The sequence below is a fragment of the Syngnathoides biaculeatus genome, chromosome 5 (genome assembly GCF_019802595.1).
Source record: "Syngnathoides biaculeatus isolate LvHL_M chromosome 5, ASM1980259v1, whole genome shotgun sequence".
Lineage (NCBI taxonomy): Eukaryota > Metazoa > Chordata > Actinopteri > Syngnathiformes > Syngnathidae > Syngnathoides > Syngnathoides biaculeatus.
This window is the reverse complement of record NC_084644.1, coordinates 13,119,540-13,139,664: the sequence shown is the minus strand read 5'-3', so window position 1 is coordinate 13,139,664 and position 20,125 is coordinate 13,119,540. Positions and strand designations below refer to the sequence as shown.

Below are 20,125 nucleotides of genomic sequence, written 5' to 3'. Positions count from 1 at the left end.
CCATCCGTGGTGATTCACATTATATGATAGCAATAAGCTAGCAGGCTAAGCTTACACAAAATTAAGAGTGTTTGGTTCAAAATTTTGGCGTTTAAATATACAATGTCTAAGTCTCTTTTACAAATCAGTTTCAAAACTAACTACAAGTGACAACCAGCTCGAAGGTTTGTGTGTTGAGTCCTCATTTCCTCAAAGTGATGTTATATGATAGTCTCGTTTCTAGACGGCGACATTGAGAAGGAGGTAAGTGTAGTACTTTTTAAAAATGTGTTCTAATACATATGCCTGCATTTTAGTACATTTAAATGTGTTTAATGCATATGTGAAAGTGGTAAACGTTTTTACCCCCCCCAAACACACACACACACACACACACACACACACACACACAACACACACACACACTCTAAGATAAACGGGGCTTCACTGTACATTATGCTGAAAGAATGAAGAACAAAGCAAATGTCACGATCATGTCACGTTTCTGCATATTGTACAAAACAAAATCAAAAAACAGTAATTACATGGAAAAGCTCGAAACGGCTGCTCGTTCATCGAGTTTTCTCCATGTAATTGATATCTTCTAACCACAAACAACCTTCCCAAAATACACAGTACACTGTCCATACTTACCATATAAATAACGATGATAATTCAGCATAATACTGAGATACATTCCTGCGCTGTACCTGTGAAGATTCACTACCATTGCTTGCCTACAAGTTCCAAAGAGGTGGTCGACTGGAAGTGAAGTTGCACGTCACGGCCACGGTGAGGTGCTGTTGTTGTGCTGCGGTAGTGATGGGCCAGTTTGGGACTTAGCAGACTATAAAGTTTTCAATGATTTTGAAAGATTGCCAGGCCCAATCACACAACAAGGTCAGTGTAGAACCGTTCCAAAGCTTTTTTCTCGCCTTCCCTTCCAATCAGTTTCTCAACTGAAGTGGAGGTCGTCTGACAGTGTCCTGTTTGACGCGACAGGGCACTTGGGGTCCGGGTCAGGCGCTTCCTCAGGAGAAATGAGCTGCAGAGCGACTTCGTTCTCATAGCAGAATGATGAGCATGAGCTCTTGAAGTATTTAAGTTCTGCGAGCTCTTTAGCGCTGCACAAAGGTGTGTTTGGGATTTCGTATGTCCGGTGGAAGTATGAGTAGTCCACCTGGAAAAATTAATAAAAACAACATGGCTTAGAGATGTGGGCCATTTATTTTTGTCTATCTGGACCTTAGACAGGCATTGGCTGAGTATCGGGCACTACATTTCCTTACCTCATAGAAGTCGTTCTTCTCAAAGAGCACAGGTTCAAAACGATATCCCCACTGGATTTCCGTAGCCAGATAGGAGCTGCGGCATTGCGTGGTCATCGCTGTGGCCTCTACCATGCCCTCTAATATCACCACCACTTCCAGTTCCGTGTCGTTTTCCAGGGTCTTGCGGTCCATCTCGAAGAAAGGCGACTCGTCGTTGATCTCGTGGACGATTGTGACGGGCGAGACTAAGAATATCCGGTCGGTGCCGGTGTCAAAACCCACATTGATGTCCAAGTTGTCCAGTGGGAGGAACTCTCCTTCTGGTGTCACCCGGGACTGTTGCGAAGGTGGGAATAGAGGAAAACAAAGGGTATTACATCAAAAACGGATTAAAATAGTAACTGGTGAAGTTAAAGATAAACATTTGAACAGCAATCAATCTTTTTTTTTCCTGGGGTGTGTCAAATTTTATACACACGACATCTTTTTGACTCTTAGTCAAACTAGTATGCATATGGAGTCCCGGGAGAAATCCACACAAGCATAGGTTCAACATGCTAAGTTCACACTGGAAGACCGGATTCAAACCCCTTTGAGGCGAAAATGCTAGCCACTTTTCTACTGTGCCAACATTTGCAATCATGTCACTATTATTTGCAATAATCAAATACTGTGAAGCCTCATCACTGAACTCTCGCTCCTAAATCATATCCACTCACAGTATTTACAATTGTATTTCTTTGATCCTCCAAAACCTAATCCCATCTGCCCTTTTCTCTTTGAGCGATGACATTTACTCGCTTCACAGTTTCTGCGGAGGGACCCCCACTGGCATACAACACTTCTGACATTGCGTTAAGTCAGGTTTAAATGTTTTAAAAGGAATCCGTGGCTTGGTTTGAATATAAAAATGCTTAAAGAGTCAAACAGACAAAAAAAAAAAAAAAGAGTTGACAGAGGACAATTGGGAAGGAATAGTGGGCAAGTTAATCCATGATAAATCTTTCTAACCCCCAGAGGGGGAATCAAACAAGCTCTCATTAACTCCAGACCACAGGCCAGATGGTCCCAGCACTCTGTTTGTTCCTCACATTTATCTCTTGCAATCACTCACGGCACCAAGTCATGTATTGAAACTGTGCTGAACTTTTCTGTCGGTTGCTGAAGTACCCTTGGTTGTTTTTTTCTCAATACATACTTATAATTTGATTGAGACAAATTGATAAAATACTAATTTCTTATATCCTAAAGTAGTGACCATCCCTGTAATTGGTTGTGTGTGTACTGACATTCCATTCCCCACACCCAAAAAGGGGTTGCAACTGTAATGATTTCACCAAATATACACTGTTGCCCCCACTCAGAGAATTAGCATTAACTGCTACACTCAGGTTTACAGTTGCTAACCAGAACAGCAGCAAGTCCCTTAGATGAATCAAACAAGTGGGGAGTCTTGCTACATGTTGTAAATGAGTATCCTAAGCAGTATTAAAAATGATTTATCATCTATCCATAGAAGACAGCTAACAATGATTAACATTCCAGTAGACGATGTATAAAACATCCATCCATTTGTCCATTTTCTATATTTTGACCTCATTGGATGAGGATGAACTGGAGTTTATCCCAGCTGACATGTAAGGGAAAAAAAAGACAATTCACATTCATAACCTGTCAACTACCTACAGGATAGAATTCATAACCAGGACCTAGTGATGATAAGGCAGATACACTAACCACTACCCCACCATGCTTTCAGTTGATAAATACATGTACAGAATTTATCTTCATTTTCCTTCCAATTCACATTTCAGTGTAACATGCTGTTTACAGTGGAAAGAGACCAAGGCCTGCAGTGAACAGCAAAACTCCTCGAGTGAGGCGGCCCTGGGAAAGATTAGAATTGCCTAAAGATGTCACAAGATTGTGACAAAGCACTAGATGAAGTGTTTCAACTCACTTCTCACTTCAACATACTGTAGTTTCTTGTCCTCCAGATGTCAGAAGATTCCAGGAAAGCCATACTTTTATTGATTTGGTCTGGACAAAAAAAAACCCAAAACAGAATAGCCAAGTTTTTCAGAAAATAATGGATAGGTTCTCAATGAAAAATAAAGGAAATTCACAGATTTTTCTTTTTATGTAACATGGATTTATGTTTGCATACATGCTAGATGTTTGTGTTTTATGGGCCTCTCTCTTAAGTCAACTCAACCCAATAACTACCCAAGAAGTTTAAACTGCACTGTGGCCTTCTTGTGGCATCGACACACCTTTTGTTTTTTGTTTTTTTTTATGGGGGGGGGAGTCATTATTATTGTTTTTGGAGCAGGGCACTGTCCCACTCCCCAGTAAACAGCAGCGCTTCACTGTTCAGTCACTATTGCTCTCCTCTCACTTACCTTTAACACCTGTGCTCGGACATGCGCCTCCACCAGGTGACTTTTCCGCAAGTTTCCAACTCTCCACATCATGCAGAGTTTTCCGTCCCTGAGGGCCACTACGGCTGTTTCCGAGAAGACCAGAGTTTCGTTGCGCTTCTTGGGCTTGGCGATCTTAGCCATGACGGCCCCGATGATGAAGGCGTCAATAATGCAGCCCACGATGCACTGCAAAACGACCGCCGCCACCGCCAGGGGACATTGTTCGGTCACGCTTCGGAATCCGTAACCGATGGACGTCTGCGTCTCCAAGGAGAAGAGAAAGGCTGCCATGAAGCTGTTCACTTGGAGGAAGCACGGCTCCTCCGCCGCCGCCCCCGCCGTCCCCGCCTCCTCCCTGTCGCTTGAGGGGCCAGTGATGGGGAGGAGGCGAATGGAGAGGTCCCCGTGAGCAGAAGCAATGAGCCAGAAGACAAATCCAAAGAGCAGCCAGGACAGAAGAAAGGAGAGCATGAAGATGACCAGCATCCAGCGCCAACGGATGTCTACGCAGGTGGTGAAGAGGTCACTGAGATACCGCTGGCCCCTTTCGCTCATGTTGACAAAGGTAACGTTGCAGCGTCCGTCCTTGCCCACAAAGCGCCTTCGGGGCCGGCGGCCTGCACGCTTGGTGCGCCAGCGGTGCGTAGTGGAGAGGGAAGAAAGGGAATCCCGGTCTGAGGTGGACCGGCCTTCCCCTCTTCCTCCTTCACTACATCCTCTTCCCCTCCTCAGGTCTGAGCACATTGCCCCCATTCTCTCCCCGCCTTCTCCTCCCGCTGACTCTCCTGTGCTACTCTGCCTCCGTGCATCGCTGTGGAGAGGTAGGGCGATGCCATTGACGGCGTGGGTCGGGGAGGGGCTGCTCGGGGTTCCGGAACCAGTTGGGCTACCTCCTGCCTTAGCTGTGTCTGCTGCACTCTGTGCCAGCCTCATGACCTCCTCCTCCTCTACTGGCCCATCCACCACAGCACTGAAGCGCCGTTTCACACGTGCTGCGCCCATCAGGCTCTCTCAAGTATCACTTTTGTACAACGTGACACAATCAAGTCGTGCGATAGAGTAACAATGGTGTCAGTCTTTAGTGCATCCTAAAATAAAAAAATAATCACAATCCATAGTGTCCAACGGTAATAGGAGAATTCCCTTCAAAGTCATGGGTCAGTTGCATGCTGCGGGTGTCCTTTCCATGTTGTTTGCAAGAAAAGTCCTTTCATGGTCAAATCACACGGCAAAACCGGTTTCATAAAGTACAACCTTAGGTGTGCTCTTGAAAGAACCGTGTCCAGAAATTGAAGTAAACTTCAAAACAATGACAGTAATGGTAACTCGGCGTAATTCTGGAGGTAAGGACTGATGTGCGAGGAAAGGAAAGGCTGACCTCGACAGGCATGAAAAAACATGCAGGAATTGCTCAGTTTAAAGAAATAAACCGGAAGGGAATCTTAGGCAGCATTTGACAGCGGCTATGCATACATCCGAACATGTTGGACATCGGTGCAAACTCTGGAAATAGACAAATACTGGGGGAGATATGATAACATGCAAATGAAAAGAAATTCCAAAAAAACATGCTGGTTCTTACGAGAAAGTTCTTCAGATTCATAATCCCTTGGTATTGCTATGCCAAAAGAAAAAAAAAAACAGCACATTGAAGACATTACATACTCAACTCATGTTACAAAATCAACAAACAAATCAATTTCAGCTCATTTAAGTTCTGTCAAGACTGGCAGCTATTTATAGAAGTCAAGATCAATGTCACATAAAGGGGCCAAGTAAAAGAAGTTGGATAGCCATCTCTTCTTTAGCAATCATGTTACAGCTTTAACAACTTCCCATTTTGTCTTCAAATGTCTCGATATCTGCCCGACTGCCATCGTGAATTCACTGAAGATTATTACAAGAAATCACATGTAACGTGTCGATACCCAACTAGACATACCTCAATTAAACCTCAGCGTCAATGGCGAGAAGCCTGATCAGATACAAAAGGGGGGAAAAAAACAACAGCAACTCATTACTTTGTACTTGAATATCTACATGAATCATGTTCGTTGGAAGATTTATGCAATGCAAAAAGGTAAGTCCACAGGTCACCTGAGATATCTTCTTCAGGTTTTCTGGGGTCAAGTCAAGAAGATGGTGTTAGAGTTTTGTGTCTTAGGGCAGGTGACAGAGAAAATGTCAGTGGCTTTGAGAAGTTCAGTCTGAGCTCAGAAAACCAGAATTTCTGGCAAAATTAAGTACATGAGGAAACACTTCAAAATAAGCATCAATCACATGGAATTATTAAAACATCTGACAATTAAAACATGTACAGTTAGCATTTACCTTGTTTAGTGATTTCCTCATCACTCTCCCGAGTCCTGATAAGTTTAAAAACTATGAAATCCTTTGGATGAAACCAAACACTTACATTGAACACCTTAATAGAAGCTACTGATATTATTGTACATATACAGGTGCATCCACGTACTGTATTCCCTGCATCGTTCTACAACAAATAAAAATGGGGAAAAAGATCCCTCCTGAAATGAGAGGTGACATATGGATTCATCTCCGTCGGTGTGTTGACTTTCCCTTCTGACACATATTCAATAAAAGAATTGAGTGCCCGGTTGCTTCAGACAAAACAAAACAACAACAAAAAAAATCAAAGTAAAAAAGAACGCTGGATTTGCATTTTTCCCCCTTTTCTGGGTTGTTGAAGCTCGCCTTTTTTCTCTTGCTTTACTCAAGGATGCGCTCGTCTTACACAATGCCAGACCTTCAAAAAAAAAAAAACAAGAAACATAAAATGTTGATTATTGACAGTAACCCGTAGTGCATTATCCTGTTGAAGAAAAAGCAATTTGAAGGTAGGTGTCAATAGAAAATTTGTAGATAGAAAATAATAGTAGCTCGGCTGCAGTATGGTATATAAATCGAAAGAAATTTGCAAAAAGGAGCTTGGCATTTGCTGTAATCGGGCTCTCTGCAGCGAGGGGAAGAGTTGGCAACATTGCATTCCATCATACCTTTTCTAGCTTGGTAAAACACACGAGTTCCAGTAAAACTTAGATCCAAATGGACATGTGACTCACGATTTGGATAGAATACGGTTGTAAAGTGCAGACTACCGAGATGGGCGACCGCAATATAGATTTTCCTTGAACAACTCCACAACATATTTATAGTCCGTGATCATTGAAAAAACAGATGATCAGACTCCTACCATGAATGCAGAGATTTGAGGTTGGGTTTTTTTTATGGTCAGCGCTACATCCCACAGATGTCCGTTACTGTCGGTGAGCCTGGGAGAATAATAAAAAAAAAATAATAAATCATCATTCATTGTACACTACATTTACACTACTCAGATGTGTATTAAAGGTGTATATCTGAATATGTACAATGCAATCATGCATATCTTGAGGTTCCAGTATATAAAGAAAAATAATTTATTTCAGTATGTAAAACAGGTTTTCTTTTGAGGTCTTTGAATAGAAAGCCACAGATCGAAACCAGTGATTCTCAAAGTGTAGTAGGCGGCCTACCTCTACTTATCTACCTTTTTTATAATTTTTTTTATAAGGGTAGTGCAGCCATAAATGAATGAGGCTTACTTATAACTCAGTTTCTCTACCAAAGACTCAAATCAGAGAGTTCTGACCTTGAAGGCTGCACCGCACTGCACTTGAGCCCGCCACTGGTCTGCTATTTCCATTACCGAATCGCAAGAGTGTCGCCGGGTGATCGATGACAGTGAGCTGGAGGAGGTGATTATGGAAGTGCAAGAGTTGTTTGTTGTAATCGGCCATGTGTTGCTTTATCTTAATGAGGTAAAGTGGCTCGTGAAGGAACGTCCTGGGGTCACTCGTGGCACCCGCCACTGAACGAATATCAATTCGCACTCTAATAAGTGACTGATGAAGGCTGAGAGGTGTGACAACAGTCCAGAGCAAACATTTCTTTCTAGTGTGAGCGAGACTGACGGATCCCACAAGGGAAATTCAACAGTTAAGGTGTCGTACATTATAATAGAATTCATTGTTGTTTCTTAATGTATGTTGTTTTAGTGCAAGGGATAAAAAAGCAAACCTTTGTCTGGATATTGGATTATCACTTTGCTTTGAGACAAAGTAAGATTTCTGTGGCTGGGATGGTGTCAGTTGCATGAGGCAAATAAATACCTGGTCATGTGTACATACTGTATGACCTTGCCTAATGAGAAATAGACAAACACTTTTTGGACCAGCCCTCAGATTGCTTTTAAACTGTATCCTTGCATGCAAGTCCTTAATTACTCGTTCACTGCCATGGGCATTTATGTCGTCAACTGGAATCCAACTGTTTACTGCCACCGACTGTATTCGTCAAGTATATATTACAACAGGGAGGTGTGGAAAAGGCGGCACGGTGGATCAGCTGGAAACCGTTGGCCTCACAGTTCTGCGGTCCCAGATTCAATCCCGGACCCACCTGTGGAGGCTTTTCATGTTCTCCCCGTCCCTTTGTGGGTTTCTGCCCACATCCCAAAAACGTCCAACATTAATTGGACACTCTAAATTGCCCCTAGGTTAGATTGTGAGTGCAGCTGTTTGTCTCGATGTGCCCTGCAATTGGCTGGCAACCAGTTCAAGGTGTACCCCGCCTCCTGCCCGTTGACTGCTGAGATAAGGTCCAGCACTCCCTGCGACCCTCGTGAGGATAAGCAGGAAAGAAAATGGATGGATGGATAGGTGTGGAAGTGTATTTTCTGAGAAATTCAGGTTTTCAAACCGCTGTAATGACAAGCAGATCCCTGTAGATGCCAGTATTATATTGCTTTGGATTTGACATCACCATACAGTAGCTTTTGAGTAGAAAACAAAGATTAGGGGGTGAATCTTAGCTGGGCATGTCAATTATGAGGGAGAGAAATGCCATCTTGGACCTCAAATAGGTTTAAACGCCTGACACTCAAACTGAGTATGTACTGTATATGAATGAGGATAAACTATGAACACGTTGCAGTAATGTTGTAGAAAGTGTGTTTGATTGAGAAAAAATATTATGCAGTTCATGAAGTGAATTACGAACGCCATCAAATAAAAGACACACTGATGTTCAAGTTGAGCTGTGTGGTGGATTAGTGTTGCTCACGGTGTATTTCTTAGTTGTACATCTGTAAATAAATGGTATTTTACTATCTAAATCCCTTTCTCAGCCTATTCTGTGTTGTTTTATAGTTTGAGCAGTAAAAATTAGCGTCAAAGCATTTAGGAAAAATATTGACTTCTTGAGGGTGTTTATTTTGTATTGCGTGCACATAAACTTGTGCTCTGTATGGGTCTACTACACAGAGGCAACTGATCAGAGCGATGGGGGGGAGGGGGGGGGTCTTATGGTTAGCGGATACAAAAATACCCAGCTTTGTACCTGTAAACAGACGTAAAGTGAAATAGCTGTCAGAGGGGCCCTTTAGGACATTCGTATGTCAAAACCAAGGTGTCATGTCATTATCCAAGCCGCTTATCCTCAGAAGGGTTGCAGGAACGCTGGAGATATCAACACCATCACTGAGTGGGAATTGATCCCACGCTGCCCGCACCAATGGCAGGGATGTGTACCACTACACAATCAGTGATTCTTAAAACCAAGGTATTTTTTTTTTCCAAATGAAACTGGCCGTTTTATACTAAGTCCATGTTAGAAAGCCACTTTATGGTCTTTTTAAATGCAGAATGACCTGGTAATAACTGCTGGTGACTTAGGGTTGGGGTTAGTGTTATCAATATCTGACTGCCTGTGCCCTGATCAAATTCACCAAAATCGTGTTAGACCAGCGGCAGACCTCGTGCCACTATGCAGACATGGTCTAAGCAGGTGTAAATTTAGACTTGACTTGACTTTTCGCCACCAAATTGTCACACCACTCAAACACATCCTGTGTGTGCTATAACACCGAGTTTGCCGCATAATGGGCTGCCAAATTGGCAAAAACTTGCAGTGAATCTTGCGCTTGCACGAAAATCGGGATATGCCAGCAAGTATTCCCCATAGCAATTATTCTTCATTGTCTCTGTGTAGCTTTATGCCATATCAGTGTAATAATTTTCAATGCCAGTAAGCCTCCTCTCTTACTATAAATGATCTCCTTGACTTCTTCTTGTGCCTTCAAATCCCCCCGATGAGCTGTCATTATTTTGATGGATTTATTACAGATGCAGGGGATTGATAAAATTGTAGTGAGCTACTGAATATGCTACATTCATTCTGTGATTACGTTTACAGCATTTTTTTCTGTTTCTGGCACTCTTTTTTCCACCTTGTATTAAGTTTCATGCTTTTAGTAGGTGTACCCGCATCAATAATGTTCTCCCAATGTAACAACGTCAAACCAAACCCACCCACCACGGTACAAATATGTGCACGTCGATACTTTGCTATTGATTGGTGGTAGTTAGAAACCAGGACACAGATGAGAACACTGTCATGACATAGCTCTCTTTACTCAGGGCTGCTTGCTTTGTAGCCCTTGCGTAGAATTTGAAATAACTTTACAAAGGATATCTGGATAACATAATATTCATGAAGATATAAACTTTAAAACAAATATCTCATTCTGACAATTTAGTGTCACTTTGTTCTACGCCAGTTTGATCGATAACAGCAAGTGCAACTGCTGTTCCATTCCCCAGCAACATTTTGTGATAGAGGAGAAGGAATGTTTTATTGGGTGAAACAATGTGAGCGCTAAACACTACATGCACACACATCCTAATTTCATGGGCGACAACAAGCATATGTGTGTCATTCTCTTGGCAGCCAATCTCATTCCGTCTAATTGAAACTCCTCCGCTTCTTTCTTCCGTGGGGCGCGTGCAAAGACCGAGGTCATCGTGTGACGATGATCAAATGTTAATCTGAGTGAGAGCTCAGAATATTGCAGGCCTCCAGTTAAGAAAAATATTTGGAACATGACAAGATACAATCAGCACTGCTCATTTTATTACATCAGGGGGTAAAGTGAAACTTCAAAAATCAAATATACTCTTACAGTAGAGCTAGAAGATTAATTGATTTTTCAACTGATTCAAGTTTATCGCTGAATTTTCTTGTTGAAGAAAAAATATATTTTCACTGTACTAGTCATTGAATGCCCATCTTTGCATACGTGCAAAGACTGCGAACAGAGAGAACCCATTCGTGGGCAGCGTCCCTTTTTTGGGACATCATGATTTTCACGCATTATACATATCCTTCAGAATATCAAAATAATTAAGTGTTTTAATCTGAAGCCATAATTTGGTATCAGGAGAGGATAACTCATCGGTCAAAGTTAGCATGGAGTTATTTCCCTTTCCCTTCCTTACCCAGCATGGCTGCCTCAAGTTATCACTTAACCATAAACAAAAAAGAAGTGGTATTTCCTTGATTGTGGCCTGTTATAAGACTTGTCTCGATAAGGCAAAAAATTGCCTTATTCAAAAAAATTTAATGGGTTAAAAAAGAAAACTCAGTGTTCCAGACTTAGTGACTTTACAGATCCCTTTCATAATTATTTTTCAAAAAAGAGCACCTGGCGACTTTTATTGCCCAGCTAAAAAAGGACAATAGGAGTGGAATACAAATGTGACAAATGGTGACGAGACTTGAATTAATTTTTTCTCAATGTTACAAGCAACTTCACTATGAAACAATGAAAAACCTTGTTGGTCAAAGTGAACAGTCTGGTACTGTTTTCAGTAAACTGCGGATAAACCTACTCCTTACATTTAAAAAATATTTTCTCGTCACAGCATGCTGACTAACCAATGAACAATCTTAATGTATCAGTAACCATCACTAATGCCTCAATAGTGCAATTTCATGTAGATTTTGACGACGTTTTAAGCGACAAAGAACTTTCACTCACCGATTGTCTCCTTTCCCGAGCTCCTGTGGTACTTTTGGCCAATTTGAAAGTGTTTGGAGAAAGGTGATGATCTGCAGGAGCTCGCCTGAGCTGCGTGCTCGCGTCCGCTGTCGTCGTGCACTCGCGTGCGTGCTCCCAGGCGCTCTGGCCCCCGGCGAGTGCACGCGCCGCTGCCACTGACCTTGCCACACATTCCTAATTCAAATAGTATATGATCTTGTATGCAGAGGAAGTCAGTAATAAGACTATAAAAACTATTGCATGTTAAGTGCATATTTTAACATTCCAAGATATTTTTATACTACGAAAGAATTGTTTGCTTTTTGTTGCATTTGGTGAATGGGCCAAATTTAACTTCTTCCATGTTTCCTCAGTATGTTAATATCTGCAAAGATTATTTTAATTGTCAGTTCTGACTGCACATGTGTATGGGAGAGCCAGAGCGAGGGAGACAGAGAAGAACAGAGCAGAACTGCTTGCATTTTGTTCTTAATCTGATTTAATCTCAGTCAAGACGTCGCAGTGGTGCCAACATGTGTCCTATGTGGAAATAAGCGTCAGACGGCTCAAGGAGCGAAACAGCTGCTTGCAACAAGCACGTGCCGCCGTACGTCACTCGCACGACGTTTTGAAAAATGTAAAGCGTTTTATGCAACTCATTGTGGCGGATGACAAAGTCAATCAATGCAGATTATATGACACACGGCAGAGTATCATTTTAGATTACGTAAATGTGCGTGTGTGTGTGCGATTGAGCTGTGGAAAACAGTGGGGGTGTGGTTTAGAGGCTGGTAGCCACAGCGGGAGGAGTCACGTAAGAGCGCATGCTGGTGGCGATGATGACGTGAAATTTACCAGAAGGATAAGGCTGACTGCACGCTGACTGGATGCATCCATGCTTGGTAGCTTTTAGGGCAGCGCTTCCAAAAGTCTTCCATACAAACTCCCAAGAGTGGTGAAAAACATAAATTCAAACGATGCTTAATAACTAAACACATGTTTTTTTTTTAACTCCCTATATTAAAGTGTAGTGTTTCATTGTGAACACTTGAGCTTAGTACACTACTGTATATTCATCTTAATCATTAAAGTTGTACTTGGTGTGATATTTTTTGAGAACCACTGCACTAACACTTTAAAAAACATTTCTAAGCGAGAGCAAAGGGCTATTTGTTTCTATTTACGCTACGATTGCCTGCCTACCAGGTCAGGGTGTACCCCGCCGCTTGTCCAATGACAGCTGGGATAAGTGGTATAGAAAATAGATGGATGGAAACAAATATGTGGTGAGCCCTCTCGGGATAAGCTGAAAGAAATTCACTATAGTATCTATCTACAGGGTGATTGAAAAGTAGTTCCCTACTTAAAATACTTCTGATTTCTTCCTATGCTGTAGTATTTTTCCCAATTTTATTGTGTACTGTATGTTCCATGATACGTGGAAAGTCCGTTCTACCAAACCAACGACTTTGGATGAACTTGAAGGGTGAATACGAGAAGTTTTGCTTTCCATCCCACAAGGGTTCTTTGTGAAATCAGTTAATGCGCTTCCCAGGTGGCTTGAGAAACTGAAAAAACTTAAAACTCCATGCATGCACGTTCTTCTCATCTTCATTTATTATAAAAAAAAAAATAGTCCACAAATAAATTAGAAGTATTCAAAAGTAGATTACTTTTCAATCAGCCTGTACATGTCCAGAATCCTGAACAGACTTGAGAAGTTGCTCCGTAATAAGTCTACTTTGTGGTTTAATGAGCCTCATTTGGGTGTGTAAAACACTGTGACCTAAAACAATGAGAAATGTGTTCATTTAGGAAAGAACTTTCCATTTGTATCGTACGACTGCTAATGAGGCATGAAACCACCGGCGGTTCTCAAAGCTAAAGCGCTCGCCACTGAGCCAACATTTCCACTGTTCAAGTCATACACGGGTTACTTCCATACTGTGGCTATAAAATGATCCATTTGATGCACAGCAGTCAATGGGAACGCTGACGTAAACTTAGGTTTTGACCGCATTTGTAAGGATAGACATGGAAGAGACCTTTGTGTTGGCAGTCTGCATCAGTGATTCACTGCATGCATGATGACGCCATTATTATTTTTGGATGCAATAACCTAGTCGAGCCACCAGTGGGCAGGTTCAAACAATTTTTGTCCCAGAGCAAGAAGCCTCATGTCAGTGGAAGAACAACTTTTGATCCCCAGTAGACAATTAGCCCATTGGAGCAGCAGACTATACACCTGGTTTTTGCAGCTGATTACAAGCCCCATTTGAAATCAGCAGCTGTGTCGATAGCCTTGACGTACAACTTCACACCTCGGGGTGTTTTAAACCTACACGGACCTGAAACAATACATGGTTGACTTGATGGAAACTTTTTATTGCCATAACTTGGGGGAAAAGTAGCTTGCAACATGTGGATTTGTGAAAATTAATACCAACTGTTAGTTATTTTACAACCTTCTTAATTTGCCTCTTTTTACATTTTTTCACACACTCAACACAACCAGTTGCTCCTCAACAGTAGCACCAGGCATACTTGTTTAATTTGTTCCGTCACTAAGCTTAAAATTTTATTTACTCATATCGTATCGCAAACCATCTTTCTGTATTGAAAAAAAAAAAAAACAATGCAATTTACACCGTTCCAGTGGTCCAAAACATAAATCAGAGAAGATAAGGCCATTTGGAAAAAAGCAGGGCCATAATTTACTGTGGCGATAATCACTTATATAACCACTGTCCTTGTATTGTAAAGAGTCGAAAACCTTTGGCACCGGTGAACGGGATTCCAGTTATTCATTCCCAGATGATTGTCTTACATTCTACATTTACTGTTGTTGACACTGAGAAAATATGACGGCAATTTGAGTTACAAGTGACTCAATTCATGGGTTTTTTGAGATATAAGCCATTTAAAACTTAACATAAAACAAAGAGATACACAAGTTGTGTATACAGTAGCGTATTAATATACTACAATTGGCTGGCAACCAGTTCAGGGTGTACCCTGCCTCCTGTCTGAAGATAGCTGGGAGAAACTAAAGCACTTCCGCGACCCTCGTGAGGATAAGCGGCTCAGAAAATGGAAGGAATGAACATGAACTTTGGATGAGAAACATCCGCCAGATTAGTTTTAACACACAATACAGCATCAATGTCAAGGTTGTAATTAACCTTTAAAGAACTTGCATTTGAACACAAGCAGCGTCAACACATGCAGACGACGCAATTAACAAAAATCACTAGAAGTGTTGGCAATACAGCCTTAAAATTTGTAGATTTCAAAAATAAATTTTGATTTTAATTTATTTTTATACCTGCAATAAAAAGAAAAAGCAAATTACAATGAAATGTATCCAAACGAAGTGAAAGTGGCCTTTATTAAACCTTTTTTAAAATCTAAGCCCATTTAACAACACATTTACTAAAGTATTTCTTTTCGAATGCGCAACAACAAAACTGTCTCTGCAATAATCCTCTCACTACTGAATAATTTTAGGATTGATTGTTCCAACAGTTATTCCAATTCAATTAATCAAACAATTGGATAAAAACATTTGCACTGAAGCTTTTAGCATAATGCTTTTCCTTAATTACTATTTATCAACAGATTATTGATCTTTATTTGGCATCATTGAATGATTCAACTAACCCAAATCAACAATTAAGCAATATTACACAAGAGGGAGTGAGCTTGTACTCGCCAACCTTTTTGAAAATGAGATTGAAAATGAGAGCTACATCTTGGGTACTGATTAAATCAAATTGCTAAAAGCTACGTGAAAAGTTCTGAGGCTGCTTCAGGTTCACGTACATGTTATTACAGGCCGTGTTGGGGAGGAACTACTGGTGTTTATTGTATATCTCATGAGCTCACGTAATTTAATTAAAAATGTATGTAATTGTAATGCATTATAATACTGGAAAAATGTGTAATTATAGATTTCCATGATTACAATTTTTGTGACATTTGATAACTCCAAAAGCTCGTTTTTTTTCCCCTTTATCGCTTCCTCCTTCTCAAGTAAAGGCTTGTGATTGGCTCTCTCTGGTCATGTGCCATGTCACAATGGACTGTTGGACCCGCGTGCGTTTTCCAGCAACATGCTAGGGGCCACTAGCCAAAACGAATTGTCCCAAATTTACCCCAACCTCGCTACCTTCTGCTGTTCAGGAGTGGAAACCTTGTTGCATGCAACTTAGTGCTGCCACAGCGACCTCCGAGCTAAAGTTAACGCAGCTAAATATGATGCAGAGTTGCGGAAACAAACATCCGCCTCAGCTCCGTTGTCAGCACAGTAAGACGCTAATCATTGCCTCCATGACAGCCAATAAATGACACTTTCCGTCAAGTATCATTATCATCACAGTTCATGAAAGACAGGCGGAGGACAAGACAAGAGACGGACAGGAACGAAATGCTAAGCTATCATGCAATGTAACAACACACCCAAATAATGAATGGGTAGTACAGTACACTTGTCAAATTGCTCTTGCTGCACAGTGTCTATTGAATTATCATGATGGACAAACTGTAAAATTCTTTACATTAAATTCAGTTAAGTTGTACTGTATAGTTTTATAAAGTACAATAATATGAAATGCTATTTTTTTCCCCCAAAAAACCCTCAAATGTTTTGATGCTAGATCCGATTAATGTCATTTGTATTCATTTCAATAGCAAATGTTTATTTGAGATACAAGTGTGAGTTTTGAATGTGGTCACGGAACAAGTGAAACTAATAAGTCGAGGCACGTACAGTAGAGGAAAATACAATGAAAGTGGCTATGAGTAACATACATTACAAATCACTTCTAAATGTTACAGTAGCTATTAACAAGAAAATTCAGTCAAATACAGAAATTCACATTGTAAATACTAATGAAATTGTTTCGGAGGAAAGACAGCGACAATGCACTCCTGACTTAGTAACGGAAAAGGATTGGGAAAATTTGATGGTCAACCATAACGGGACAGCCCGAGGGGATCAATAACTCATCACGAGTTGTGAATCAGTCTGATCCAACGACCGTTTGTCACGAGAAAATGTCCGCCCATTTAATCAAGTGAGGACGGTCGTTTGTCAGCGTTTGCAGAGAAATTCCCAAGCAAATTAATTAAATGAGCGCGCGAGGCAAGGACAGCCAGGAAGATGTTAGGGAGCCGTTCATGTTTACGCGTTGGGGGCGTTCGTCCTGTTGGAACCCCCCCGCTGGTTGGACACATTACAGCCCGTTCATCTGGGTGGGCTGCATAAATACACTAAGGTACACTCAAAAATAAAGGGAGTTTTTTTAAGGGGGCGTGAGTGTGGTCTCGGGCTCTGCTCTGTTTTTACACGCTGGATATTTTGTGGACTCCCGGAGGCACTAGTAAATCTGAGGGAACAATTGCTCTCACGATTTCTCAAGATACTCTTGGAAATACTGTCATATGGAACAATGTCTGTATAGGAGCGCTATACTGTACTATATTTTAGAATTATATGCAAAAAGGCCTAAATGCTATCAGAAGCACTGACCTACATTTACAACCGATATTCTAATATTTGTGCCATGACTAAACAGTCTACCCTCTTGTTTATTTTCTCTCTGGCTGCACTATTTTCAGTACATGTGAATGTAAGAACTTTGTCCAATCAGATTTGACCATGTATCTGTTGCCATGTCAATCAAATCTACCAAGAACTTCACAATCAGTAGTGCTGTCCAATGAAATTGAACTACTAATAATGGGAGTGTTTCTTTAACCAATCAGATTCCAAATTAGTCCTCACATTATACATAATGGGAGTGGCAACAACCAGCAAGGAGGCCATTATTGTACAAAAACATTTTTTAGAATTGCTATAAAATTGAAGTTGTTTCTATGTGCCCTGCGATTAGCTGGCGACCAGTTCAGGATGTACCCCGCCTCCTGTTCGAAGATAGCTAGGATAGGTTCCAGCATTCCCGCGACCCTTGTGAGGATACACGGCACAGATAATGCCTGGATGAATGTTGTTGTTGTTTTTCCGCCCAGTTGGAAAAAAGGAGACATCTATTTGGAGAGTTCCATTTTGTTTGGCTAATAGCAGAATTGCTAAAAAAAAAATTCATAATGTAGGAAAAAGCACAACAAATTCACTTAACCAGAAGACTCCAGTTGCCTCGATTCAACTTTGTAAGAGACTGAAAGAAAAATGCAGTTTTATCAAGCACAATGGAATTTTGTATAGACATTGTGACCGTTCAAATAAATAAATAAGTAAAGAAATAAACTCAGAAATTATGCCCAATAATGATATCATGCACAGGAAATAAATATTTGAGGAAATAAGGGAATTTTGAGTAAAATGTTGAGTAACTACAATGTTGCTTTTTACTTGCATAACTTAGAAACAAATAAATTAAGTGCTTTAACCGAAAACCTGATGTGCTGAATATATCAACATTGACTGTATAATTACACGGCTACAAACTCAACAACAGACCAAATAATATAATGTATATTATACTATATCATCATTCAGGTTGCAAAAAATGGATGTTATAGGTGAACTAAATAGTAAACATACCAGATAAACTGCACTGCCTTAAAAAATGTATATATATATATATATATATATATATATATATATATAATATATATATATATATATGTGTGTGTGTGTGTGTGTGTGTGTGTGTGTGTGTGTATAAAGAAATTTACACATACAGTAAATGTAATGAAGAATTCCTCCATTTGATTCATACTGAAGTGCACTTGTGGGCTTGAGAATTGTACTTCACCTTCTGCAGTAGCAAGTGTGAAGTGAACGTATAACCACACTATAATTTTTCACATTTAAGAGTGATGCATAATAATTAACACGCGAAAATGCATGGAGACTGGGTCAAAGCACCAGAACAAACCCATAGCTCAGGTAAATGCAATTATATAATGTGTCGGGGTGGGCTGAGATGGATGTGCCGTGACAAATAGTGCGTCGGTCAAGCATTTTCATTTTGTGCTGCTTTTATGTTTCTATGCTATGTTAATACAACTGTAAAGCAGAGATGGAATTCAGATTTCTTGTCATGGGGCATTTGAGTTTTTCTAAAGTACTTATACAAAGTAAGATGCAACAATTGAACAAAAGAGCATTATTATATATTACAACCCTGAAATGTCCTTATGGACTACATGTAGTTGGTAGGATATAGGTTGCTAGCCCTGGTAAAAAAAAAACAGTAGTTCTCAAAGTAACCCTTTACAGGGCACATAACTATATTTGGGGAGTCAAACTTGAGCTGAGAGGGACACCACATGATTAATAAGAAATATCTATTAACACCCCCCTCCCCTGAGAGAGACCCTGGCATGAATAGATTAAAAAAAACTTTTTAAAAAAAAAAGAGTAATCGACAACCACTTAAAATGTTAATAATTGTTCATGTTAATAGTTTCAACTGTAAATTTACAAGAAACTACAATGACAAAACACTTTAATATACTTTCAAACTTGTTTTCTAACATTCTTCTTCTTAGAGATCTTCTGATTTACAAAAATACTCCTCTCCAACATACAAAATCTTCTCAGTTGAGATTAATCACTTCAACAATACTTCCTTTCACATTCATTCACAAGGTGCTGACTCCCACGTCCCTGAATTTATCCATCCATCTATTCATTTTCTTAGCCGCTTATCTTCACAAAGGTCCCAGGGAGTGCTGGAGCCTATCGCAGCTGTCAATGGGCAGGAAGCGGGGTACACCCTGAACTGGTTGCTAGTCAATCACAGGGCACATCAAGACAAACAGCTGCACTCACAATCACACCTTTGGCCAATTTAGAGTGTCCAATTAAAGTTGCATGTTTTTGGGATGTGGGAGGAAACCAAAGTGCCCCGGAGAAAACCCACACAAACTGTGAGGCCAACACTCTCCAGCTGATCCACTGCCCCTTATATATATATATATATATATATATATATATATATGCTTTATGAAATATTTTTAAGGGAAAACCCAGCAGACCCTATGTTAATTTCTCACATTTTAGTCAGTATGAAACCAAGGGGAGCGCCTTTATTAGTTTATTGTCTATATTTCACTTCAATAAGCTATATCCATCTGCGTCAGCATGCATGATGGAATCCCTGGCGTCTCATATCTCAATGCCCCCCCCCAGTTTTGTCATGCGGGTGGCAGGTATTTTTTTCAAATTCCTCACACCCTGTGGGGATAGGTATGTCCACCCCCCCACCTTCCACCCATCCCCTCTACGCTTTACTGCCTGTGTCTGTCCATCTTGCTCATGCCCGCACATGTAAGAAGTAGCCAACCTACGAGGAGCTCACTTCGCACGCACATTTTACTGGCTCGTCACAACTAAATCATCTGGCCTCTTGGAGTTGGCAAAGCACGGCGGTGGGCTCTGTCTGTGCTGGGCCAAAAACAACTGGGCGGATAACATGCAACTGTGAGCTACGCTTGAGAACTCCAGAAAGGCCCGTTTATCCGGTGACAAGTCAAGCCTCTTATTAGAGCTAACTTTTAAACCTTTTTCCTTTCCATTTCAGTTTTTATGCAGTTGTCAGAGG

At 40.8% G+C, this 20,125-nt stretch overlaps 1 protein-coding gene across 5 annotated transcripts in view; it reads right to left on the bottom strand.

Moving 5' to 3' along the window:
- Positions 1–907: 907 nt before the first annotated feature.
- kcnj14 (potassium inwardly rectifying channel subfamily J member 14) overlaps positions 908–20,125 on the bottom strand; it is a 35,805-nt gene continuing 16,587 nt past the window's right edge. Inside the window, exons 1-6 of one of the 5 annotated variants that reach the window (XM_061821079.1) lie at positions 12,408–12,496; positions 11,553–11,747; positions 6,888–6,966; positions 3,653–6,440; positions 1,269–1,586; positions 908–1,159 (exon numbers count right to left, since the gene is read on the bottom strand). In XM_061821079.1, the coding sequence (XP_061677063.1) occupies positions 935–1,159; positions 1,269–1,586; positions 3,653–4,675 (1,566 nt within the window). In that variant the 5' untranslated portion in view covers positions 4,676–6,440; positions 6,888–6,966; positions 11,553–11,747; positions 12,408–12,496 and the 3' untranslated portion in view covers positions 908–934. Of the gene's footprint in view, positions 1,160–1,268; positions 1,587–3,210; positions 3,291–3,652; positions 6,441–6,887; positions 6,967–7,325; positions 7,365–11,552; positions 11,943–12,407; positions 12,497–20,125 lie in introns of those variants that run through there. The other 4 variants (XM_061821080.1, XM_061821082.1, XM_061821083.1 and 1 more) reach the window with 4 other exon arrangements.